Source organism: Artibeus jamaicensis, unplaced genomic scaffold (genome assembly GCF_021234435.1).
Source record: "Artibeus jamaicensis isolate MK-2021 breed Jamaican fruit bat unplaced genomic scaffold, CSHL_Jam_final contig_3126, whole genome shotgun sequence".
In the NCBI taxonomy this organism is placed as follows: Eukaryota; Metazoa; Chordata; class Mammalia; order Chiroptera; family Phyllostomidae; genus Artibeus; species Artibeus jamaicensis.
Genome location: NW_026521723.1, coordinates 20,620,198 through 20,647,455, shown reverse-complemented (window position 1 = coordinate 20,647,455; position 27,258 = coordinate 20,620,198). Strand labels below are relative to the sequence as shown.

The 27,258-nt window shown below is 47.1% G+C and overlaps 1 protein-coding gene across 4 annotated transcripts in view; it reads left to right on the top strand.

The window, feature by feature from the left end:
- Nucleotides 1-27,258, top strand: part of MYLK (myosin light chain kinase) — a 184,361-nt gene that overhangs the window by 30,492 nt on the left and 126,611 nt on the right. For all 4 annotated transcript variants that reach the window (XM_037132246.2, XM_037132229.2, XM_053663093.1 and 1 more), the window contains one exon: nt 20,777-20,984. In XM_037132246.2, the coding sequence (XP_036988141.2) occupies nt 20,777-20,984 (208 nt within the window). The remainder of the gene's footprint in view (nt 1-20,776; nt 20,985-27,258) is intronic.

Sequence of the window (27,258 nt, the reverse complement as noted above, 5' to 3'; positions counted from 1 at the left end):
ACATTTAAGTGACCACATATCTTCACTGTCCCTGCCATTGGTGTCAGGCTTGGAATCCTAAGATTATATCTGTATTTCTTCTCAGTTTTTTTTTTTTGCTTTTCATATTTTAATCAAAATGAATGTTTCTATGTATTGTTTGAGGCAGGAATTATAAGTATGATTTCCCCCCAGATTATCTGTACTTACTGGAATAATCTATTATTTTCCATTTGTTTGAAGTTACTTTTATTATGTATAAGGTTTGTTTTAGGGTTTTTCTGGGCTGTTTTATCAATCAGTATGTATATTCTTGTATCAGAACCAAGAATTGTTTTAAACATTGTAGCTCTTTACCGTTGCCATATCTAATAGTATAATCCCATTGATTACTAATCAAAGAATAAAGTAGTTCTCTTTATTTATTCAAGACCTCATGGTATTTAGGAAGTTTTGAATTTTTTATTATATTAGACTGTTGCACTTTTTAAATTTTTTTCTAGATGAAGTGTATGTGTGTATGCTTTTTCTAACTGGTGATAGCTACTAGATGTGAAAACAATTTTATTTTTTGAGTAGTTATGTTACCGAACAAGAGGTCCGAGGGAGGGGCAATACAATATTTGGCCCACCTAGGGATGCCCAAAACTGCTATACAACAGGGGCCCCTCCCAAGGACAAAATACTGATATCTACTGGGCTCTTCTGTCCGCTGCCAATTGGAAAGACATCTCTCAATGCCAGAGATTTGTGAAAAGGAAACAAAATGTTTATTTAACGCTATTGAGGCCTAACGCCTCCACTAAAATATCAAAGTCCTTTAGGGTATACACCTATACCCACACAGCTCTCCCTTCTCCCACTGTCCCAACTCCAGGTACCGTAAATCAGGAAAAGAGCACACGTCTGTGTTGCAGGCCGCTGGCACCATCAGCTGTGTCACTGTGCAGGATCTCAAGTTAATCCAAAGTACTGTGGTACCCTCTCATGGTCCACTGGCAAGAGTCCTTTGTACCCAGTTCCAGTCCAAGTCTCTCTTGCTCTTCAAGCCCCGCGGCCAAAGGGGGCACCCCAAAGCCGCGTGGGCCTCTTCTACCAAAAGCTGCAGGGGTCCACACTCCACCAAAAGCATGTGGCTTTCTTCTTCACCTGGCTGCAGGAATCTCCATTCTGCCCCAAATGGTGTGGCCCTCTCCTCACCTGGGCAGTTATCCCCTCATATCCTGGAGCCAGTCCTTTCCAAGCTCTCACCCAGGCCTTCTCACTCCGGAGCGCAGCCCCTAGTTTCCATCTGTGTCCCAGCTACTCCCTTCTCCCTGGCTCCAAACTTGGCCACAGCCATTTAACATATCTATGAAACCAGTTAAAGGTTATAGATATGTTAAATAATCATTCCAGAGGTTAACTGCAAAACTGTTGCTATGCAAAACAGCTCTCAATGGCCCTGGCTCTATTCATCTCTTCCCCCTGGGGGGAGGTGTGAGGACATCTTATATGTCTTTCCAATATTCCTATACACTTTGAATTCTGGACACCATTCCAAATCTTTTTTTGGGGGGCCCCCCTGGCTGCACCCTGTATCAGTTAGTTTATAAGTAGCTAAGCTAATATCAGAGGTATAGGCGTAACCTTTAATGTTTTATTATTGAACAAAATATTAAAAACAATGAGTCAAGAATTTAACTCACAAAATCAGAGTTGAACAAACTAATGGGAAGCAGGAACAAGATATTTATATAAAAACAGAAATCAGTTCATTACAATATTGAAAAAACAATATTAATAGATAAATTTAAGGGCTACTTTTGACATAGGAAAAATCCAGCCAGCCCAATCAAAGAATCTGGAAAATATGCTTAAAACTTAGAAATGAGACTCTACCAATTGGTCTGGAATTGACAAAAAATGGGTTTTTATGTTCAACTCTGACAACACATTGGAAACCTTGAAAGAAATAGATATTTTGTAAGAAAATAGGAACTTTTGAAATTGATTTAAAAAGGAGGTAAAAACATAAAAAGTTCAATGAAAGAAACTAGGAAGTTTGAGACAAGGCCTCCTGAAAACAGCCTGGCCCCAGACAGTTTTGTGGGTGTGTTCATTAAACCCTTCAAGGAACACATCATTCCAAGCTCTGATTTATAGCACGAAGGTTATTTAAAGTATATATGGAATATTTCTTTCATGTTCTCTCTCAATTTTATGCTTTCACTTCTGACCAATTCTTAGAAATCTAGGACTTGGGTCAGAAGGCATCTCGGAGGGTCTGAAGTCTTGCCTTGACAACATCCCAGCCGCATGGTCCTCTGGCCTCATTACGAATGTTTCCGAAGGTGGGAGTCCGCCATGTTATACTTGGTCCCTTTGGTTATGCAGGTGTTGTTATCCTTCCTTCTATGAGCCTAAATCTGCCTTCCGAGATTTTGGACCCATCCATTTCTGTTCTGTCTTCTGGAGCTACACAGCACATAGACTCTTTGTGTAATTGATATGTCCTTCTTTTATGGTGTTATAGTCTAGGCTAAATATATTTACTTCCATCAGTTAGTCTTCTCTGTTCTTCAGTGAACATCTTTTGAGCACCCGTAAGGTGCCAGTTGGGCAGTGGGCACTGACATCCCCTCACATCGTGAGCCCCTTCCTCGGTGCCCTGTTGTAGTTGCCGCGCATGTGCCTGGGAGCAGCCTGTCGGCGGTAGTCAGGCAGAATGGAGCGCCTCTGTTTTTCAGACACCAAGCTCTGTTAAAACAGCTTAAGGTTGAATAATGTTTAGGAGACTCTTACCTAGTTCCTCTTACACATGAGCTGCCCCCATGAGCTGCTACTTTTGTCTAGAGGATTTAGAGCCTTCACAGGAATTGTTCTCTCCTGAATTTCTTTTTATTATGGCCTTTGTTCTTTTAGAATGTTGATTCAATATCGATGCCAACTTTTGTTCTCCTGAACAGCCTTGGAATCTTCATTCAAGTAGTAGTTAATAAAAATGTTAGTGTAAAGGAGAAATACGGAGTCCTGGGACCTACCAGAGAGACCCTGTCATTAAATTAAAAAACTCTTATCCATCACCTTCTATGTGCCAAGCAGTATGCCAGGAGTTGGTGCTTCAGTGGTGAGCCAAACTGTTGCAGTTCCTTCCACAGGCAGTTACAGTCTAGTGCTCTGAGACAGGCAGCAGTAATCATGCATGCAGTGAGTTTTAAACTGTGATGAGACCCAGTGAAGGAAGAATGCAAGGTGCCACGAGCGCACAGCAGCATGACTTAGTCTGGGAGATCAAGAAAGGTGTCTCAGAAATGACACTTGAGCTGGGGAGGATGGACATCAGTCAACCACGCACTCAGTGGGGCTGTAGTAGCCATGCTGGGCATAGAGAGAACTTTAAAATAGATATGACGTCTAGTTCCCCTTCCTGAGTAACTCATAGCCTTGTGGGGAGTTATGCCAATTGTGTCTGAAATAAACAAAATCATAACTTGTGTTATTGGTATAGAAACTTTCATCTCAGGTTTTTGTGAGCCGCTCTCACTTAGAGTATTCTCATTTTTTCCACTAAAGTCATCCAAATATCCTTGCAGTTCCAATGTTTTGATGTTGAGACTTATAACACCACTCCTTCTTGCACCTGGAGGCTGCCCATAAATCTCTTGTCAGATAATGTGTCCCGATTGTTTTAATGGAAAATATGGTCACTGTGCTTGCTGTAGGCCAGAAAGAAATATGAAAGGTGATGTAATTGTGATCAGTTGCCCCAGATATTCCGGGACGGGCCTGATTTTAAACAGTCTGCAGTGTGATCAGATAAATGTCTGTGGGTTTAAAAATGTGGTCACTTCAGATAACAGTGTAAGTGCTGTAAGTTGGGAGGTGGGAGAGATCAGAGGGGGTCTCGGAGGAGAGGGGGTGAGTAGTCCTGGTGGAGTGGGCAGAGAGCGGGAGGGGTAGTACCTCAGAATTGCTCCCTGCTCAGTTCTACTAGCCATGGGTCTCTTAGTCACCTAACAGTGTCTGTTAGCATGTTTTAAAAGGACAGCATCAGGAGAAGAAACCTGAGGTACGACGGCCTGTGGACAAATAGAAATGGAGCTACGATGATCTTTTGCAGTAGGGACATAAGTGAGAATTGGTTGTAGTGGCATTTAGCTCGAGCTTTAGGATTTTTTTCAGCTTTGTAAATAAATACTACCTACTTGGGGTTGGAGCTGTCTCCCCACTACTCAGTCTGCAAGTACATTTACAAACCAGGCCCTCTTCTAGCCAGGGGCAGGAGCAGCAGTGGCCTGAGCCCTGGGTGGCAGTAGGGGTCTTCACCAAAGAGAAGGCTTGGATGAGTCACATGGGTCAGTGTTCCCCCTTTTCCATGAGTCTCTCCTCAGGTGACTTGACTGGACAGTCAGATGAGCTGAGAATTCAGACCCTGCCATGGACAGCCTTGTGGCTTCCACATCTACTCAGGGGGCAGACCTGCCAGGGGCAACAAAATCAATTTAAAAGGAGGTGAGGGCCAAGCAGCTTTAGTTTTTCCCACTTCTTCTGGTCCAGTGAAAGGAAAGGGAAAACACCAACCTTGCATTTGGGACCCTGGCCCTGCACCCACTGTGAGGCTTCTAAGACAGAAAACAGCTTTGAAATAAAAACTGCTCTCACACTCTGTCTGGCTGCTGCTGATGCAGGGCTTTTGGTCCCCAGCCGTGCCCATTCTCCTGGGCTGCAAACTGGCATGGCTCCCCGTGGCTTCCGGGGCAAGAAGCCCCTGACCAGCCCAGGCTGCGGTAGGCACCGGCATCAGTGAAGTGGCTACTGTGGGAAGTTGGTGGCTGGCGAGTGGCAGGGAATGTTAACCAGCAGTCCCAAGTCTAGGGGCTCCTCAGAAGGTGAGTAGTGGGGGTAGATGTTAAGCCCTTCTAGGCTGAAGTGGGCTCGGTAGGGTCACAGCAGGTTTACAGGTCCTTCCAGTACCCACAAAGTACAAACCAGGCCATTTCTCAGGAGCCACCAGGGCCTCTCCCGGCAGCCTGTTCCCCCGAAGGCACCCCATAGGCACCATTCTTCCCTGTGAATAGCATCTCCCTGCCACTTTCTCATACTCCCACGGAACTGACACCCACCCTCCTGCTCTTACATCTTCTTCATTCCTCAGGCCTGGAGGTGATGACAGCTGACTTGCTTACTGCAGGAAAGGCCCTACTTAGCGGACCCTGGTGCCTGCTGGCACATCCACTCACTTTCTACAGCAGCTCAGGCTGCACCTGGGATGCTCTGAGCCAGGTGGTCTGAGGCTGAGGCCGAGCACTGCCTACAGGCTCCTCAAACCAGATGAATAATGAGAACTTTTATCTAACAGCGGCGTTTACGTATTTTCTTATAGCTCTGTATGTCTAGAAAAGGAGAGCAGATGGCTTTCTCCAGGCTTTCTGCAGACTGCCTGTTGACCCTCCTCCTTTCCATTAGGGATATTCTGTGAGGCCAGGAGGAGGGCTGTCTGGGCTGCAAAGCGCCCAATGCAAGAAACCCTTGAGTTTCTCCTGTAGCAATCTGGCAAATTGGCTGGTTTGGAATCCCACCCTAACCAGCCAGGGGTTGGTCAGGCTGAAGCATTCTGCACTAACCCTGCAAACACAGCTTTGGGAAGAGGGGAGGCACCGCCTTCTAGTCGGTGGCTGTGGCTGCAGGGTACAGGGCCAGCCTCCTGTGGGGACGAAGATGCTCCTGCCAGCTCAGCTGGGCCCCAGCCCCCGTGGCTCCCTGAGGATCACATAGTTGAAAGGGACATTGGCAGGAGGGGGAAAGGAAAGTTTGAGTTTTGTTTTTACTAAATAACTGGGCAGCTTTTCCCTCCATTTTTCCAGATGCTTCTTCAGAAAATAAATTTCAATGGCTTAGACTGGAATGTTTAAATCTGCTTTAAATGTGTGTTTTGCACTAGGACTCAAACCCTTTTGGCATTCCCCTGTCCCCAACGCTCCACCAACACGCCACCCACAAACACGCGGAGAAGCACCACATACAAAGGCTTGCTCACAATAGGATCTTATTTGAGGACCTTCAGTGCCTCATCGGCATTTATTTCTTCCGTCTATCCTGTGTCGCCTGGGACCCTGCCCTGAAATTCCTGAACAATACATGCAAGAACTGCACTGCATGGAACTAAATTGACAGGAGCAATAAATCAGGCTGAGACAGCTGAAGAGAACTGGGCTGGTTAGCCCGGAACTGTCTGTGGAGAGAGATTGGAGGAGGAGCGGGAGCCCCAGCGCCCATCCTGGCTGGACTTGCGCTGCCCTGGCCTGGAATCCTTCTGGGCTCACCTCTCCCCCAGCCCATCCCGGTGTGGGGTCCCTGAGCCTCTGACATAAGGTCGGCAACCATCGCTTGTCTAGTCAAACTGGAATGGCTGGTTCTCACAAACCCAGTCCCCTCAGTCAGGCCAGCACAGCTCCCTTGGTGCAGAGGCTGTGGTGGACACGGCCTGGGATTCCCGCCCCACTCTGGTTCCTGCTGAGCTTCTCCCGACCTTCCGCCGTGCTTCTGCAGTGCCAACTGTACGTGCTCTGGGTGACCGCTTACCCCTGTCATCTGGCAGCCTGGGAGCCACGCTGGGTGGAGAACCCGCTGTCTTCTTATTTCCTGGCCCAGAGAGCAGGACTGTGTGGCAGGAGTGCAGTGGGCAAGGACAGAGGGGAAGAGAACAGGCAGGGCCGGATTTCACAGGGCCCGGTGGGCCATGCTGATTGGTTCTTAGTGCAATAAGAAGCCATTGGAAAATGTTTAAATCAAAGTGACTTTGATCTGACTTGTATTTTTTCAGATTTCTTTTTCCTCATTTTAATACTTAACATAAAGCTACTGTACTAAAGGCAATATAGTATTTGGCAAAAGGATAAACATATAGATAATTAAGACAAAACAGCATTTAGAAATAGGTATACACACACACACACATGCACACATATATATATGCTCACTGATTTTTTTATTGTGTCAAATATGCATAGCATAAAATTGACCATTTTAACAATGCTTAAGTGTATACTTAAGTGGTATTAAGTACACTGAAACTCTGTACCCATTAAACAATCAAAATTCCTCCTTTCTGCCCTCTCCCCAGCCCCTGGCAACCACCATTCTGTTTTCTGCTTCATGAACTTGACTCCTCTAGGTGGCTCACATAAGTGCCATCATACAGTATTAGCCCTTTTGTGATTGGCTTCTATCACTCATCACATCTTCAGGGCTCATTTATGCTGTAGCATGTATTAGAATTTCCTTCTTTTTGGCAGTTACATAATATTACATTGTATGTATGTGTCGAGTTTTGCTTATCCACTCATCTGTTGATGGATGCTTGGGTTGCTTCCCCTGTTGACTATTGTGAATAACGCTGCCGTGAACGTGGGTGTGCAAATACCTCTCTGAGTCTCTGCTTTCAGTTCTTTGCGGTGTTTACATAGAGGCGAAAACTGCTGGATCGTATGGTAGTTCTGTGTGTACTGTTTTGAGGAAACATGATACTGTTTTCCACAGCAGCTGCACCATTTCACATTCTCACCAGTAAAGTATAGGAATCCAGTTTCTCCACATCCTTGCCAATGTGTTATTTTCTGAGTTTTAAAAAAATAATAAACATCTTTAAAGTGAGTTTTTATAAGAACTTATAAACCCATGAGGGCAGATAGAATTGGGGAGAGACCACAGCAGATAAGAGATGTCAACAAATGGATGAACAACCGAAAGCCAGTAGGCGATTGGCTGACTTGGGTCTCCACATTCTGCGTTGTGCTGTGCCTGTGGTGAGCGGAGAGGGCAGCAAGAAAAAGCAGGCCCGCCTGCGCCAGAAAATTCCTGAAAAGGCTGAGGAATTGGAGGCATCAAGTACTTTCAAAGCTTGGGTTATGGAGTGAAGCTGAAAACGGGAGGACTGGCGAACAGTGTCTGTACTAAGGAGCAGTTGGGCCCCAGGTCTCTTCTGTGCTCTACTGCCCGGCCACCGCCCCTCCCCCACGCCCGGAGGGATTGAGGGATCCGGGACACACGGTGCAGCTGCCGGTGCCCGACGTGTCCTACTCTACAGGGAGAGGGGCTGAGTGGACGTCAGCGTACTGACGTCAGGCCCCGCGTGGCTGGCCCTTGAGTCCTAAATGCTCGTACACAGACTTAATTACTGTGTCGCCACCACCACCAAAGCAGGAAATTGGGAGAGTGCAGTTTCTTTGTGGACACAGATCCTCTAAGAAAGGAGAGCCACGGATACGGACAGTTGAGGGCTTTTACCCGTTCACTGCACTGGAGGTCTGAAAAGTCCCCACCAGGATGTGTGGAATTTTTAACTTCTTCACGCATGTATGCAAAAGATCAATGAAGGGTCATCAGATGTCCAGGGGAAGCCTCTGTTATGAAATAGACAAAAAGAACCAAGAAAAAAAGGAACTAAGTAGACCAGAAGATTACAGAAAATGGAAAAGTTTAACAGAAATTACCTCAGAGGTAAGATATTGTTCCCATTAAATAAGGAGATTATTCAAAATAGTTTTAAAAAACTGAAAAAGAAAGGATTTTTTTAAGTTAATGATAGCCAAAATAATAACTAAGTTCAAAAGACTGGATGGAATATAAAATCAAGGAAATCGCCTGAAAAGAACAAAAAGATGGAGGTGGAAAATAAGTGAGAAAAGAAAGGTACACGGTGAGTCTAGTAGGGCTAGTGTCCAACTCATAGAACTTCTATGAAGAGAATGTTAAAAAAAAAGTGGAGAAAAATTGTCAAAACATGAAAACTCAAAATGGAAAGATACGCAATGAGTAATGAAAAGACCTATACCCAAGGCAAATGAGTGAACAAGGATGACACCAAGGCAAATCATCACGAAATTTTAGACTGTCAGGAAGGGAGAGAAGATTCTAAAAGTTTGAAAGGAACACACACACTGGGGCAGAGGTGAAGGATCAGCGTGGCGTTACACCTCTTAACAGCAACACTGTATGCCAGAAACACTGCCTTCAAACATCTGGAAAAAAAGTGTTTTTCATCTGTAATTCCATACTTGGACAAACTGTAAGTTGGGTATAAAGGAAGGATAACAACACTTCCAGAAATGCCAGATTTAAAAAGCTTAGCCTTCTGTTCATTCATTCTTAAGAAACCGCTGGAGGGGAAGATGTTCAACCAAAATGGTGCACACACGGAGACAGTCCAAGACCATGATGAAAGTCGTGGCATGGAGCCCAGGAAGCATGCAGTTTAGAGTGGAGAAGGATAACAGAATGCTTCGGGGATATCTCCAAAGGAGAAAAAGATAAAAGTCACCGATGAATTCATCGTCTGATGCAATTGGCCGTTGCTAAGAGGAATTTTATAGTTATCTTGAGAAGTTGGGGTTCTTAAAAAAAAACTAAGCAAATCAAAAAGCACAACCATTATTAACTCCATGAAAAATGAAAAGTTCAAGAAATTTAATTGTTATATATTCCGCAGCTTGGTGGTAAGCAAAGATAAAATGAAGCAAACACCAACACGATGACATAAAAATTATGATGTGATTATCAGAGGTAGGAAAAGGGTTTATGTGGAGGGAAATTTGAGAGCTAAAAGCTCATATTCTATGCAGACACTTAAGAAATAATATCTAGCCTTGTCTAGTGTGGCTCAGTGGATTGAGTGCTGGCCTGTGAACCAAAAGGTCACATGTTTGATTCCAGGTCAGGACACAGGCCTGGGTTGCGGACCAGGTCCCCAGCTGGGGGCATGTGAGAGGCAACGGATGTTTCTCTCCTTTTCCTTCTCCTTCTCTGTCTCCCTCCCTTCCCTGTGAAAATAAATAAATAAAATCTTTTAAAAAAAAGAAATAATGTCTAATATTAAAGAAATAAAACAGTAGTTGTAAAAGGTTCTAGTTTAGAAATACAGAAGAAAATACCAGATGAAATGGCTAAAAGAGTTGAAGATGATTGCCTCAAGGAGGTAGAAATTGAAGCCCCAGCTGGTGTAGCTCAGTGGATTGAGTGCGGACCTGCAAACCAAAGGATCGCAGTTCGATTCCCAGTCAGAGCACATGCCTGGGTTGCAGGCCGGCCAGTTCCTAGCAGGGGATGCACAAAAAGCAACCATACATTGATATTTCTCTCTCCTTCCCTTCCCTTCTAAAGATAAATAAATAAAATCTAAAAAATATGTAAAAAGAGAAGGAGGTAGAAATTAAAAGTGGGTGGGTGGAACAGAGTCCCGCTTCGGTTGTTGTTGCTATGACTTACAGTACCCATTGACCATGTATATATGTACTGTGTTGGTGACAATAAAAGAGATTCAAGGAACCATGTTTGATTGTGCTTTTCAGCCAGGTGGACAGGCAGACACTGGCATGCACAAACAGCAGCTTTTGACTCCTCACCTGCTGTAATTCTCTACTCAGATCAGGACAGCATTGGGCAGGTAGGGTCTGGGGAGACCATTCCACCACAAAGCCCCAAAGTCTTATGACCGCTTTCCGCCCCTGGTGCCTGGTATTTTTTGATAGCATTGCAGAGATGCGCAGGCGGCACGAAGGGTCCTACTCCCAAAGCCCCACCTGCTAGCACCTCCTCCCTCCCAGCCGGCCACCTGGGAGAATCTGAGCAGAATGCAAGCTTTATGCGGGGATGTGTCTATGGAGCAGCTGCTGGGTCAGAGGGCTGCCTGAAGAGACCAAAAATCAGAATTTAAGACAAGGGGACCAAATCAAGATGTTCTTGGATTGTTAGGGCCCTGGGGTTACTTTTGCCCACTTCTGCTTTCAAACGGAATTACCTTATATTCCCAGAGAGTCCTCATGAGACAGGGCCTTCCCAGTACAATCTGTGGCCAGTTTCAGAGTCTTGTCGTCTGGGCCCTGCTAGTTGAGGGGTGAGGAGGCATCACCAAATGGGCTGGGTGTTGTGTGGAGTAGACCCTCTGCTCCACCCTTCTGCCAGTGAGGTATGTCTCTCTCTCTCTCCAGGTCCACCCATGACTGGCTAGGAACTCCAGATTTATTGCCCCAGATTTCTTTCTTTGCCAACACTCACTCATGCCCTTGACATTCCATGGCTGCATTAGTCAGGAGGCAGAGGTCAAGGGGATGGGCTCTGTCTCAAAGGGGCACACGGTGCCGCAGGACGGGGGCGATAGTGCAGTCAGCACTACAGGCTGGGTGTTCACTTTAAAATGAGCCTGCGATGCCACATAGAAACGATCACTTCTCTAACGGGGTTTACTCTTTGGAAAAAAGAGTAAGTTAGTTCAGCCAAGGCAGAAGTTGTTCTCCCAGTGTTCCTTTTCATCAGGGTGTGATGCCTTGCGCTTGTCGGTAAGAACGTGAGCCCGAGGCTCACCCATGCTGATATTTCTTAGGGTGCAGTTTCAGGCTGTTAACAGAGCCGGGAGCCGAATGCGTTCTAGGGCCGCTGATTTTGAAGAAGAGATGGATCTAACCTTTAGCGTGTATAGTGTGCTGTTGTACCTGTGCTATCTCATTTGATCATAAACTTTTCCATGGAAGTGAGTACTGATATCACCCCATCTTAGAGTCATTTCCATTGTCAACGGAGGGCCAGATAAGTTAAGTACCTTGTCCAGGGTCAGGCAACGGGTGATCGGTGCAGCCAGGATCCACAAACAAACCTGATTCTAGAGGCCAGATACCTCCCTGAATTAGTTAGAACTCTCGTTTGCAGGAGGGAGAAACCAGCTCCACCTGGTACAGACGACAGAGATGCGTTGCCTCGTGTAACTGAGTGGGTGTGGAGCCACCACAGCTCTGTCAGACCGTGCCTCCGTCTCTTCTCCGCTGTGTGTGCGATACCTTATTTTGCAGATGGTTTCCTCTTCTCAGGTGGGGGCGAGACAAGGGGGGGGCAAGGACGGGAGAAGATGGCTGCAGACAGCTCCAGGCTTATATCTTTCCAGCTCGAGGTCCCTATGAAAAAAAGAGACAGTTTGGTCTCCCTTCATTCTAATTTAAAATTGCAGGGAAGAATTACCAATGACTGCCTACCCTGGATCATATGCTCGTTTTTGGAACCCAGGTACCCTGTCCAGGAGGCAGCTGGCCCACTCGCACCCAACCAGAATCAGCGTGGTGTGCGGAGGGGGCGGGGCTGCGCCTCAGAGAAGGGGTGTGCAGCTGACATCGGGAAGGGTGGGCAGAAGATCCCGCGCAAATTAGACAACAACAACAACAAACCACAGCACTGGTTTGTTAAACCTCTATGATCCACATGCCTCTTATTAACATTTCAGTGTATTTGAGAGCACATCTCAACTCGGTAGCGGAAACAGGAGAGTGAGCTCCGGAGCCAGCCTTGCCAGCGGCAGAGGGTGTGTCCTTGGAAGCCTTCATGGGACGGAGGGGGGCAAGAACCCAGGACTTTGCGTAGAGGGGCTCCCGGTGAGGCAGAAACCCACCGCCATCCCACAGGGGCTGGGGCTTCAAAAAGAAGGACCCTTGTTTTTATATGAAAACTATGAATTTGGGAGAACTTAGAAAATACCTGAGAGGTTCCCAATGACACTTAGAATTCTGTTTCTTCGTTGGACAGCTTCGAAAGTTTTTAGGTGCTTGTATGATTAAAAAGGAATTTAAAAAGTTGCATGCATTGTTAAGCTTGATCTAGATAAAAGGAAATAGATCGTTTTTGTTTTTGGAAGATTCAGAAAACCTGAGGTGTAGCCCCAAGCTGCAACCTGCCTGGGCTCTCTCTCTGGGAGAAACCAGAAGTTCTCAGGGCACGTCTGCGTCTTGGATCAAAGGGAAAGAAAACTGGAGCCAGAGAGTGAGAGTGGTGATCACAGAGAAACTTGTGGCATCTGTCCCTGAAGACCAGGTGGCATCTGCAGGGCCAGTTTGGAGAATGGTTCTCAGCATCATGGTTTTATTTGTCATGGAACCACTTTCATCCTCACTGCTTCACACCCTGGCCTAGGAACAGGGAGCACCCAGCAGTTTAAGCCTCTCACTAACTGCTCTTTTTAGCTGGTGTGGCCTTTTCCTGATGGACCTGTGGGTTCAGTGAAGGCTTTTGACAGCAATGGGATTATCAAAGCCTTAATGAAGTTCGTGCCTGCCCGATGGGCCGTGTGCAGTCGCTGGCGCAGACGCAGACCCCAAGCTCGGCCGTGTCATGCCCTTCGCTCGCCCTTCGCTCGCCCTTCGCTCGCCCTTCGCTCGCCCTTCGCTCGCCCTTCGCTCGCCCTTCGCTCGCCCTTCGCTCGCCCTTCGCTCGCCCTTCGCTCGCCCTTCGCTCGCCCTTCGCTCGCCCTTCGCTCGCCCTTCGCTCGCCACTCTCCTTCCGTATCCAGGATGTGAGTTTTTCAGGCTCTTTTTGTGATCTAATTTGTTGGGGGTGTTGGTGTTTTAACTCTCCTTTCTGTGCCTCCATGGTCATTGATTCTTTGGGTGAGTTTATACTCAGAGACGGGGCTGAGGATTCTTTGGCAACTAGTTTCCCAGTGCCATTGGTTCATTCCCTATAATTTTTCAATTTTTAAGTGACCAGCTCTGTTCTCGTCACTCATCATAGAGCTTATTTACTAGAGAGAAAGCTGCCTCTAAACAGGGGATGACGCTGAGAGTCACGTGCTGCAGGCAGCCAGGCTGCAGGCTCAGCTTTGTCTGGCTTGGGGGAGACAGGTTTCCCTGGTGTCCCCTCCTCCAGACTCAGCCTTTCCCAGCATCGATTCACTTCCTCAACAAGATTCAAATGAATACTTATCGACAATCCCTCAAGTCTGTCATGACTGGCCCTAAGGATTTCTCGTCTCACTGCTGACATTTTCTTTGTGTAGTTTCTCACTCCCCAGGGTCCTGGTGGGCAGCCCATTTCCACCCCAGTCTCAGATCAATCCTGCCTTCCCTCCTTTTGGCCTCCCTCTGTCCAGAAGTGGGCAGAGTCTCAGCTGCCCCTCCTGTCCAGCCATGCACAGCAGCCGTATGGGCTTGTGGTGTGCATACAGGGACAAGCTCGCCCAGAAACCAAACACATGTAGGAGGTCATCAAAAATGGCAAAATCGCCCTCTTTCTCTCCCTCACCGGTCTTAGGAGAAGGCAGATGTGCTTCTCTGAGTCTTGCAAGGGTTGTGGAGACAGAGAACCTGCCACTGCTCTGGGTTCGGGCTCTGGTAGCAACTCGGAGTTGACCGAAAACCCTTTACATGTTGTCAGAGAACGATCAAGAGGTTCAGTGCCCTTAGGAATGTTTCACTTGTAGTCATTCAGTAAATCTCAAGACAGCACCAGGTTCTGATCTGGGGAGGTCCCCACCTTCTCGTACCCCTCTTCCCCAGCTTGCTTTTCTGTTATGGTCTTTCAAAGAAAAGCTGTCAAAAGTTGTTTTTTTTTTTTTAAAGCACCAGGTTCTGAATGACTGTCCCTCGAGTAGGAGAAGTAGGTGGAACTTAGCAGCGAGCAGCTGCCCGCCTGCCTCCCAGCTTTCTCCTCACCATCCAACACACACAGAAGGAGCCCCCATTCCTTTTAAAGGCCTTTTGAGGCCATAAAGGTTTTTGAGGACATTTTATAGAGCTGGAGCATAGTTTTCCTATTTAAAATTATTATAGGGGTTATAGTTACCATGTCTTTATTTTTATGACAACTTGTCAGTATGGCCTTGATTTATTTGATCCTGGGCTTTTGTTCAAGAACACAACCTCCAATTAAATGTGGTTACTGCGGCAAACATGATTCTCCTTAGAATGACCCTCTTTGGGGCCATTTCCAAAAACTCATTATGGTGAAAAGTCAGGGCTGTCTGTTCACGTTCATGAGCATTTCTGCTTGTGGTCACTCATTTTTTTGCATACGGAGGATTAGAGGGAACTAAGGCTGTGGGCTGGACCCAGAGGAGACTGGAGGGGGAGGGGAGAATCTTCCCCAGAAGCTAAGTGGGTCACTGCCCAGAACCAGACCCAGACAGCTTCAGCGATGGGCGGGGCCTTCTTCTGAGGAGGCCGAGAAGCCCCTCCAGGCCCCAGCACTCAGGCCCCGGCCCCTCACTGCACCACACTGACTCTCCTAGGGCCGTCCTGGGCACACAGCACCAACCCTGTCTATCTTAGATCATTTGGTGGGACAAATACTGTAGAACCTAAAGCATTGATAAGTGTCTATCTCTAATAAACTCTCAATCTCTTCTCAATTAAAGCAATATCTGCTCCCCACATGTATGATATGGCCATGCCATAAGCAAGTCTTGGTCTATTTTCTCAGAATAACTGGACAGGGCTATAGACTTGAATGTGTTCCTCCAAATACCACAGACTGGGCAGCTTAAACAACAGGAATTTCTTTCTTGCAGTTTCTTGCATTTACAATGAGGCATAGAGAGGCGACCACTGAGCGTGGAGACCAATACTACGGTCCCAATCTGCCAGGTCATCTGCCCATGTGAGATCACTGGCGAGTCATCCACTTCTCTGGGCCCCTTTTCTCACCTCTCTGGGCTCAACACTGTGGTTGGCTTTGTCTGCTGCCGCAGATGCCACTGGGGCCCCACCCAGGGCCCCCCCCAGACCCCTTCACCAGGCGTGCGCATCCATTTCCAGCTGCTGCGATTGCTGGCTAAGGGTTTGCAGACAGGGCTCCCTAAATCCCTATTTCAGGCTCTGCTTCTGGGGAACCCAATCAAAGACACCTTCCTCATAATGTTCCAAGAATCAGATAAGATTCTCCACGTGGAGGCCCTCTGAAAGGCAAAGTACCACTGGGGTTTTAGTGTGGCCTTGGACCAGGTTGTAAAAATACCAGCTGCAGCTTCTTGGCTGAAAGCCTGTGATGGAGGCAGATAAGGTGCCTGGGGCGGCAGGGCAGGGGGCAAGGCTGTTCCAGGCGTCCCAAGGAGGTGGGCCCAGGCGCTTCTTCCTTCCCCACCCAGGAGCCCAGGAGAGTGGGCAGACAGTAAAAATGGGTTTGCTTGAAGCTGAATAATTTTTTTTAAATGTGAGGCAGTGGCCGACCAAGTTTATCCCATATTGGGAGGAAAAGAAGTGGAGTTGCAAACCGTTCAGACTTTGGAACAGAGCGAGGCCACAGAGATTCCTGCTTTTACTTCAGGTTCAAGGTGGGCAGAAGTCCCATTGCAAGCTGCAGCTTTCTAAGAGGTGCCAGTTTCCGGATATTTAAAAATCCTAAAGTATTTATTTTTAACAGAACGTTTCAGAAGGAAATTAGGGCGTGTATGTGTGTCAATGAGAGGAAAACAGAAAGGGAAAGAGGGAGCTGTGTCCCTGAGGTCTGGAACACTTGCAATGTCCCCAGTTAATCATTGATGCCTCAGGAACTGATGGGCCACCAGAGCTGGCACTGCTGCAGGGGGCCAGAGAACTCGCTGCTGGAATGCTGAGGACACCTTGGGTACAGTTAATGATTTATCTGTGCCCAGTTTCAGTGCTGTACCCTCCCTTTCTCCGAAGCTCACAGGAGGCTAGGGGATCATCTTCTGGAGGCTTGGCTGCTCCTGCGTCATGGGGTGGGGGAGAAGATAACAATGTTTTGCAAATTCACTGCATGGCCAGGCTCCTCAAGGGCTTCCTTCTATAGGGAAGAGTTTCCTTTCCTTAGTTGTTTCCTGAAAATATGCTTTAACAGATAAGAATCATGCTTTAACAAAGTAATTATTGTCTAATGTGCCTTCACATGAACCTCTGTGCCAACATAGTGTCACAAGATGACACATTTTTTATGTAGGTACATGGCATTTGTCACCTCCAAACGTGCATAATGTTTATTTGTGTGGTGTTTTTATTTACATGGCTATGTTTAAGTACTTTCGAGGGCCTCCACAAGTTACTGAATGTGCTAACATTCATTATGTAAACACACTGATATAAATGAAACACATTTTCATTTAATTTTTTTCTTTTTTTTTAACTTTTTTATTGATTATGCCATTACATTTGCTCTATTCCCCCCTCCATTCCCCTCCACTCTGCATACCCCTCCCCCACCATTTCCCCCTTTAGTTCATGAACACGTGTCTCAAATTCTTTAGATTCTGTATTTCCCCTATTATTCTTACCCTCCCCACTATCTATTTTCTATCTACTGTCTATGCTACTTATTTTCTGTACCTTCTCCCCCCTTCTCCTCCTCACACTCCCCTGTTGCTAACCCTCCATGAGATCTTCATTTCTATGGTTCTGCTCCTGATCTAGCTATCCTCTTAGTTTGCTTTTGTTTTAGGTGTGGTTGTTACTAACTGTGAGTTTGCTGTCCTTTCACTGTCTCATTTTTTTATCTTCTTTTTCTTAGGTAAGTCCCTTTAACATTTATAGCTTGGTGATGAGGAACTCCTTGAATTTGGTCTTATCTGAGAAGCACCTTATCTGTCCTTCCATTCTAAATGAAAACTTTGCTGGATAGAGCAATCTTGGTTGTAGGTCTTTAGATTTCATGACTTGGAATACCTCTTTCCAGCCCCTTCTTGCCTGTAAGGTCTCTTTTGAGAAATCAGCTGACAGTCTGATGGTGACTCCTTTGTAGGTGACTGTCCCCTTAGCTCTTGCTGCTTCTAGGATTCTCTCCTTCATTTTAATCTTGGCTAATGTAATGATGATGTGCCTTGGTGTGTTCCTTCTTGGGTCCAACTTCTTTGGGACTCTCTGAGCTTCCTGGATTTCCTGGAATTCTATTGCCTTTGCCAGATTGGGGAAATTCTCCTTTTTTATTTGTTCAAATAAGTTTTCCACTGGTGGCTGTGCCTTTCCCCCTTCTGGTACCCCTATAATTCGGATGTTGGAACGTTTAAAGATGTCCTGGAGGTTCCTAAGCTTCTCCTCATTTTTCTGAATTCTTATTTCTTCATTCTTTTCTGTTTGATCATTTTTTTCTTCCTTGTGGTCCACTCCCTTGATTTGAGTCCCAATTTTCTTTCCATTACTATTGGTTTCCTTTGTATTACCATTCATTTCAATTAGTTTAGCTTCCATATGTTTCTCTAATTTGTGACTAAAATCAACCAGTTCTGTAAGGATCCTGATAACCAGTGTTTTGAACTGTGCATCTGAAAGACTGGCTATTTCTTCATCGCTTAGATCTATCGGTTCTGGGGCTCTGAGTTGTCCTAGAGCCATTTTTGGTCTATTCGTGCTGTTAAGTAAGCGGAGCGAAGCCTTAATTGTTTACCAGGACGGGGCGACCCAGGTCGCTGGTTTGTGATGCTGTGTGTGGGGGCGTGGTCAGAGAAGGAGCAATGGCGCTAGCCTAGCCCGTCCAGTCACACCACTCGCCCCGGGCTTGTTTATCCGGAATTGTGCGAGCCTGCTGCCCCGCACAGGCTTCCCTTCTCACTGGTTTCTCCCCACGCAGATGCGCGACCGACCGACCACAGACAGCCCGCTGCGCCTCTTCCCTGTGCGCTCCCATAGCTAGCCCGCGATCAGCGCCTTCGTCTGCTTGCACACCGCGCACCACCCGGGAATTTTTTCTTGCTAACCTGCTCCGCTGCTGGCTTCGCTTCTCTTACCGGTTTAGCTGAGCATTTAGTTGTCTTTGGACTCCGTATTGTCGATTTTCCGTGTGGCTTGGTTGTGATTGTTGTTAAAAATAGTTGTTCTTAGATTTGGTTGTGCACAGAGGCAAGGTGGTTCCTCCACCTACGTCTTCATCTTGGCGGAAGTCTAATTTTTTTCTATTTTACAAAATTAAGGGTGTTGTTCGCAGAAATATCAGAGAATAATAGTTAAATAGAAGGAAAAGAGGAGACACCCAGAGACAACCACTGTCAGTACTTTGTTTCACATTATAATAGATGTGAAACCTGAATATGGTCCCTGTCCCCCTGAGGTGGGACATGAGTGCCTTGCTGAGGCTGCAGTGGCTTTGGCCTCTGTCGTCTGCTTCTGGGGAGGTGACTTTAGAATAAGCATTCCCTCGTGGGTAGCTGGGCTCTGTCCTAAGTATAGTTTGGATTTGGAAAGGAAAGAGATTGTTGTGTGTTTGCTTGTTCATTTGATTCCAGAAATCATAAATAAGATGGGTAATAATGATTGGAGGCTTTTTGGGGGGGGTTGTTTTCCTATTAAGGCCTGACTACAGATGAGTGAGAATGGGAGGCAGGCCTCGTGAGGTTCGCAGAATGGCACAGAGGACCACCAGGGGGCTGCTTGCTGTGAGGATTTCACCTGTGATTCCAGGACTCCTTTCCTAGGAAGACATCCACACCCTGGCTACTGAGAAATGAGTCCAGTGGTGCGCTGGGGGCTGGACACCTGGGAAGGGAAGCAAGCACAGTCTGAAGATGACGGCTGCTGCTTCTCGCTCAGTTATTTCTTCCTTAGCTGCTTAGGGAGTTAACGTGTTAGTCTGCCCAAGTGCGCATGCACAGGCCGCCTCCTCACCCCCTTTCTCCCGCGTGCTGATGCGGCATCCCCTCTGTCCTTCCTGGGGGTGGCAGGAGGGTTATTGCTACAGGCCACTGAAGACTTTCATTGTGAGTTCCATTTGGGGTCATCCAGGGAATTTTGGTTTTGCTTCACCTGTGTTCAGTCTCTCTTGTCTTGGCGTGGAGACATGGATGAAAGCTTTGGCCACCACGTTTTGTGGTGCAAACATCGTCTTTCCCAAGAGATTTCTGTGCTGTCTTCAGTGCACTTCCAGTACTAAAATCCCCCCTATTCTGGGTCCCAGGCTGTGTATCAATCAATGGGCCAGTCTGAGCCCTGATCCTCGGAAGATCAGTCCACTCTGAAGCACCTGATCCGTTCAGGGCTCAAGGCCCTGGGGGAATTTCTTTCAAAAAAAAACCCAAAGTGTAAAGATTTGTTTTCTTGGAATTTATCTCTATTTCCCTCTCTTTGGGGAACTATCCAATCTGAACAAGTCACTACGAGGCTCAGATGCATCAAATGCTTAGAAAAGTGCTTCCTTAAAATCCTTAGACTCAACAGAGGTTGGGAGTTTCCTGCCAGTAGAGGAAGACAGCGGTCTAGAGCAGCACTGCCCACGGAAACACCGGGCAAGGCCCGCAGGTGGCAGGGACGCTTCTAGTAGCCACATTAAAAAAGTGAAAAGAAACAAGTGAAATTAATTTTAACAATATATTTTTATTTAACCCAACACGTCAAAAATACTATACTTTCAACATGTAATCAATGCTTTTAAATTATTGAGATATTTTACTTTTTTTTAAATACTAAGTCTGCAAAACCCAGTGTATAATTTATGCTTAAAGTGCAACTCAATTAGGACAAGCACATTTCAAGTGCTCCTTCACCCCACGTGGCTAGGGGCTGCCATACTGGGCAGCTCAGGTCTAGAACCTTGTTCTTCAACGTGAGTTCTGGGGACCAGCAGCATCAGCATCATCTGAGAGCTTGTCTGAACTGCAGAACCTCAGGTCCCGCCCAAGACCTATAGAAGCAGAATGTGCATTTTAACAAGCGATTCATTTGCATGTTAGAGTGGGAAGCACTGGTCTAGATCCTGCATGCTCATCCCCACCCCGTGGGATTCTGATTTAACTGGTCCAAGGTAAGGCCTGCACACTTGCATTTTTCAAAGCTCCCTGTTGATTCTAATGTGCAACCAGGCTGGAGAGTCAACTCGTGTAGTGGGCCCTGGAGCCAGGATGCCTGACTCTGATACTTTCTACCTTCAACACTGTGTGTGGGAAAGCTACCCAAACTCTCTGCGGCTCAATTTCCTCACCTCTAAGTCCAGATGAAAATAGTATCTGCTTCAAGAGTTGTTATGAGGATTAAATGAGTTTACACACGTAAAGGACTCAGAACAGTGCCTGGCACACAGGAAGAACTCCTTGAATGTAAGCTCTCAGCCTTTCTTCTTTCTCCTGAAGGTCTGCGGTTACCCAGAGCCCCGCGTGGCCTGGCACAGAGGTGGGCAGCCCATCGCCAGTGGGGGCCGCTTCCTGCTGGACCGTGGCATCCGAGGGAGTTTCAGCCTTGTGATTCATGCTGTCCGTGAGGAGGACTCGGGGAAGTATACCTGCGAAGCTACCAATGGTAGTGGTGCCCGGCAGGTGACAGTGGAGTTGACGGTGGAAGGTGAGTCCCAGGAGGTGAGAGCCCTGGTGGGAGCCGTCCGCTTGCCCAAGGCCTGCAGCTCCTGCTGCAGCCATTGCTTGGGAAGGAAGCCACAGGAGAAAGTACATCCGTCCCTAAACTCAGGTCCTTTTTCATCTAATGGGAAAAACATGGTCCCTGCGAACGAGGGAGGCATCCCAGGAGACAGCGTTTGTCAAACTACACACGACCTCACTGTCCTGCTCCAGCCTCCCCATGGCTTCACCTCACACTGAGACAGAGACCAGACTCCTCGCACAGCCCTGCCCCGTCTGGCCCCGCCTGGCCCCGCCTGGCCCCCCAGACCAGCTCCTGCCACTCCTCACCTGCTCACTCCACTGGGGTCGTGCCGGCCCTCTGCTCTTCCTGGAGCGAGGCCTCAGAGCCTGCACCCCACGGTTCCTCTCCAGAGGAAGAGCTCTTTCCATAGCCCTTCACCTGACTCACCCTCACCTCCTCCAGGTCTCTCTGCTCAGTCGTCCCCTTCTTAGCATACCCTTTCTGACCACCCCACCCCCAGGACTCCCCATCTTCTCCCTCTACCTGAATTTTTCCTTCAGGGCTCACATTCTGCTGTCTCCCTATCGCCCATCTCTGAACAGAAGGTCCAGGAGGAGAGGGATTCTGTCTTGTTCACTGCTATTTGTCTAGCATCTAGACAACCTCCTGGCTCACAATAGGTGCTGAAATATTTAGAGAATGAATGAGCAGTATTTATTATCATAATTATAAAGTAATAGATGCCTATTATAAAAGATTGTATAAAACTAAGAAAAATATGTGATAAACACACCGATGTGTTAACACTGATTATTTTGTCTTTTTTTTTTCTCTTTTATACTTTAAAAAATTCTATTCACTTATAAACTTTCAGGAAAAAAGCATCTGACCGTAAATTAAGCTGTTTCTTTTGCTGGTAGTCCATCCCCCACATACCGAAGCCGCTTTGCAGATGAGGACATTTCTAGTTCAGGCTGTTGGCTGGTAAAAGACCTGGCATCTGAAGGGATCTGGGGGTTTGTCAGACCCTCAGAAGTATGACAAGATTCCCTCAACCCCTCCAGGCCTTTTTAAGGGCTTATAAATCAGAGGGTGAGGCTTACTCTCTCCTCTCTCAGAAAACAGTCCTCTTAACTGGGTTTCAGGGGACACTGTTTATGAGGATCACTGCATCCAGGGAAGGTTCAGAAGGTGGCAAGGGGCACCTGGGCCAATGTTTTTCTTGTTTACCTACATCCTAGGAGGACAGACTGTTTCACAGAACAGAATATGCATAGTTTGGATAGTTTCAACAAATTCTTCAACTGAGTGACCTGTTCATTTTAATGACCTTCAAGTGCCTGTGGGCCAGGACATTCCAGATGGAAAGTAGCCCCGGTTGGTCTCTGAATGGCCCTCAAGCAGCCAATTCTGGGGCTGTTCTTCCCCGTACATTGTGCACTTTTCAATGCCCAAACTTTGAGTTGAGGTCCACAAATAAGAATTACTTGTGTTAGTCAACCTGGGCTGCCTGGCTCACATAATAGAAATTAATTTTCCCACAATTCTGGGGGCTGTAAGTCCAAAGTCAAGGTCCAACAGGGTTTGGTTTGTGGCGAAGAACCTCTTCCTGTTTGCAGACAGTAGCCTTTTTGCTGTGTCCTCACATGGCAGAGAGAGAGAGAGAGTGAGAGCGAGCTCTCCATGGTCCCTTCCTCTGCAAATAAGGGCACCAGCCCATTGGTTAGGGCCTTGACCTTATGACTTCATTGAACCTTTACCACCATCTCATAAGCCCTGTCTTCAAATACAGTCATGGTCATGGGGAGGGGAGGGAGGTTAGGGCTTCAGCGAGGATTTGGGTGGGGACACAAAAATCCAGCCTATGAGCCCCTGTTTCTGATATTCTGTTCGGAGCTCGGGAAGAGAGTGATTATGAGTCAGGCGTCCAAGGTCCTGGTTGCACCTTTTACCAGTCAGGTGTGTGAATTTAAACCCTGGACCCCTGTTTCTGCAGAACAGTGTTTGAATTCAGTGGTCTCGAAAATCTGGGCTAGCCCTAGTTTTCTTTGATCTATTTTTAAGGAATTGAGTAGGTCATGAGTGCAGGGGTGGTATAAAAAACCTAGGTAACATGAAACCTTTTTTTCCCAGTTCCCATGGTTGAGGAAGCTAGATCTGATGTCTCAACTAAGCAACAAAAATTTTAGTCAGGGCAGGAGGGCGGGAAGCAAGGCAGGAGAGGCACAGCGGAATGGGAGAAGGCTCAGGCTCTCAGCCCTGCCCCGTCCTCTTTGGTTTTAACTTGGGGACACTCAGGCCCAAATCGCTTCAGATGCATGTCTTCTAGAAGATAGAATGGCCTAAAGGCTGCAGCCTCTTTCCATGTGAATGGCCTGTACACATTCTGCTTCTGCATCGAAGGCAGTTCCAGCCGATGTGTGCTTTGGGACCAGCCCATAGACCATAAGTCTAGAGAGATCCACTCTGCTCCCTTCTGCCACGGATAACTGGTGGACTGTGCCAGACCAGCCCAACTCTTACAAAGGGAATCTAGCGGCCCACCTGCCTTCTTGTCAGCTTTCTACTATGCTTCTTACCTGGTAAGAGCAGAGGTTCTGGAATTAAGAGTATGATCCTTACTTGCAACCCTTTAGTGCTCAACTTCAGAAAGCTGTGCTGTCGGATGGTCTTGTATTTGAGCTCCACAAATGTCTAACATTTTGGAACTTTATTTCTCTTTCTGTAAGCTGGAGCTCATGGCTGCCCCATACGCACAGGGTAGGCACCCAGTAATCAGTAGCCTTGTAGTATTTGAGCCTGGTATTAACATCTCGAGAACCACGTCAGGGAAATCCTTGCATGGAGAGCGGAGGAGTGGTGGCCCTGTGAGCAAGACACTTGTCCTCGTGGAGGATAGTGCGTGTTTCTTGGCCCTGGTTACGAGATTGGAAATCAGATGAGGGGAGGGCCCCGCCTGAGCAAGAGCGCAGGGCTGCTCTCTGCCAGAGACAGCTGGCTGGAGACACAAAGGGCCATTTAAAGGGCCAACGCATAAATGTTCATCTGCGGCCACTTACCCTGGGCTCCGGCAAAGGTGGGGGCAGAGTGGACTAGAAACACTTGAGGAGAGACTGGGCATGGTGGCTTTGTGGACAGGACTGAGAAAGCAGCCACTGGGGTCCCTGTGCTGAGTCACCCTGACCCCACACGGCGGGAGCCATCTTGCTCAGGCAGAGTCCTCTCCCTGTCTGATTTCCAACTGGGTAACCAGGGCCCAGAAACATGCGATGTCCTTCATAAGGACAAGCGCCTTATTGACAGGGCCATTCATGGCCTAATGCAGTGGGATGCAACCCTGGTCTAAGCCCTAGAAAGGCTCTTGGCCACCAGCCCTGACACTCACCCGCCTCAGAGGACTGGCCACAGAGTCTTGGTGCAGAGCGGGGAAGAGACCTGGTACCTGCCCTCCGGGACCTTTCTCTCGAATGCAGGGGCCACAGTCCTGTTCTCCAGCACGGCACTGTCCACAGAAATGTACCATGAGCCATATGTATAATCTTAAGTTTTCTAGTAGCCACCTTAAAAGAAAATGGGTGAAATTAATTTTATTTTTTATCCTCACCTGAGGACATTTTTTGTTGCTTTTAGAGAAAGAGGAAGGGAGAGAGAGAAGCATTGATGTGAGAGAGAGACATTGATTGGTTGCCTCCCGTGTGTGCCCAGACCAGGGATCAAACCTGCAACTTAGGTGTGTGCCCTGGCCAGGAATCGAACCTGCAACCCTTTGGTTACAGGGTGATACTCCAAGCCATTCAGCCATACCAGCCAGGACTAGGTAAAATCAATTTTAATAAAATTACCCCAATATACCCAAGAAACTATCATTTCAACATATAGTCAGTATTACAATTATTAACGAGATACTGCGTATTCAACATCTGGCGGGTGAGTTTTACACTCACAGCACATCTCACTTCGGACTGGCTATGTTTCAAGGGCTCAATAATCACAGTGGCTACTGGCTGCTGTGCTGGGCAGCACAGCCTTGGAGGCTCCCATCTGAATTGGGAAAAGTAAGGATTAGTCAGAGAAAGAAAAGGAAAAACCCACGAGTATAAACAAGGTGGTGAGTGGTTCTGGGCAATTGGTTTCATTTGCAGAGTGACCCTGGGGTGGGGCGGGGGGAATAAGGAGCAGCACCGACATGAAGGAGGTGCCCCAGACCCGGTCATCTGAGTCTGGGAAGGGCCTTTGTGTTTCAGGGACCAGAGAGTCACTTAAGTCATTCCAAGTAACGGAGGTTTAATTTTAAGGGCATTAGCTCAGGCGCTCAGGGAAAGCCAGACTGGTAGGCCCCGAGGGGGTCCAGATCTCAGGATGGCTCATATTCACCTTATAGGATTCTATTTTGTGAACAAACAGGCACATGAGCCACCTGGGACCCTTCTTAACATGCAGATTCCAATTCTGTGGGTCTGGAGTGGGGCCTGACTGTGTGCAGTGCTAACCAGCCGGAGGTGGTGCCCATGGCCACAGAGCACATGCTGAGTAGCAAGGGAGGATTCAGTCCCAGACAGGATGTATTTAGCTGAGTAGAGTGTTCTCAGATGGGGGCATGCATCGGAATCACCTGGAGGTCTGTCGAAAGCACTGACTGCCAGGCACGGCCCCAGAGTTTCTGACTTAGTAGTTCTGGGATGGCCTCAAGAATGCTCGTTTCTAACAAGTTTCCTAGTGATGCTGATACTGCTGCATTCTGGGACCGGTAGTTTGAGAACCGACTGGCTAGTGCTGGTATCTGCCGTTGCAGTTTCCCAGAGAAGCAGAAGGTAGATCGCTCCTACAGGCACACCATGGGGATATTGCAGGTGAGGTTCCAGACCGTCACGATGAAGCAAGCACTGCAGTGAAGTGATTGGTGATCTTTATGCTGGTGGAGGGCCTTGTCTTCAATTTGTAAAAACGCACCGTCTATGAAGTGCGGTAAAGCAAGGTTTGCCTGCATGTTAGACTGGCCAACAAGTCCATGTGGTTTTTTTTTGTTTTTTTTTTTTTTCATAAAATAAAAGACCCAGTTTTCATTTTCACCAATAACTTTATTGATTTGGATATTTTTAGTATGTTGGCTATCTCCCGCATGGTATAATATTGATTTTTCTCAATTAATGTCTCGATTTGATCACTGTCAATGTCAGTTGGTCTACCTGACCATGGAACATTGTCTAGTGAGAAATCTCCAGCACGAAACTTTGCAAACCACTTTTCACACATTTGATCAATCACAGTCCCTTCTCCATATACTGCACGAATCTTGTTTTGTGTTTCAGTTGCATTTTTACCTTTCTTAAAATAATAAAGCAGAATATGCCAAAATGTTGCATATTTTCTTCCATCTTCAGTATTAAAATGGCTACTCAAAAACCCACCAATTTTGACAAGTTTTTTTTTTAATGCACGCTGATATGACAGCTGTCACAATACAATCTAACAAAACTGTTTTTAATGAAGTTAAAGACAGCTAAGCACTACTGGAGCCATCGTACAGAAAAACCAAATGAACTTGTAGGCCCACCCCAGGGAGGAACAGAGAGAGAGTTGGGGGTATAGTTCCCATCTGAGACTGAAGGCCTGAGAACCCGGAGAACAGATGGTGTGGTCTCAGTCCACAGGTCCGCAGCCTCAAAACCCAGGAAGAGCTGATGTTTCAGTTCAAGTGAGAGGCAGGGGACAGCCTCCTGCCTCTGTCCCAGCTTGATGTCCCCCTTCAAGAGAAGGTCAGCCTTTTCATTCTATTCAGGTTTTTAACTGATTGGATGAAGCCTGAATATCTGGGCATCCCATGGCTCAGTCAAGTTGGCACATAAAATTAACCATCACACTGACTAAATAGTTGGTTATAATATTCCTGTATTATTTCATGGAATCCTATCAACACATTTCTTCTTTTTTGAGCTGTCTACTGGGAATACCAACTAAGTAACAAGAGATGCTATAAGAGTTAGCAGTGGATACATGATATCAGTTGGAGAGGCAAAAAGGGAACGCGCACACACGAGTTGTGAGAAAGCAGCAACAAGTCAGGAAATGAGTTGTGGGGGTGTTTAGTAGCCATAGTTGGGAATAAGAAACAGCAAGAGAGTTGTTGGGGCCAGAGCAGAGTGAGTAAAGGAGGGGTGGGGATACTCTGGAGAGGCAGGCAGGCATGGGACCACGTAGGGCCTTTAGACTTGATGATAGAGAGCCATTGGAGGGTATCAAGGAGGAAAATGACTTG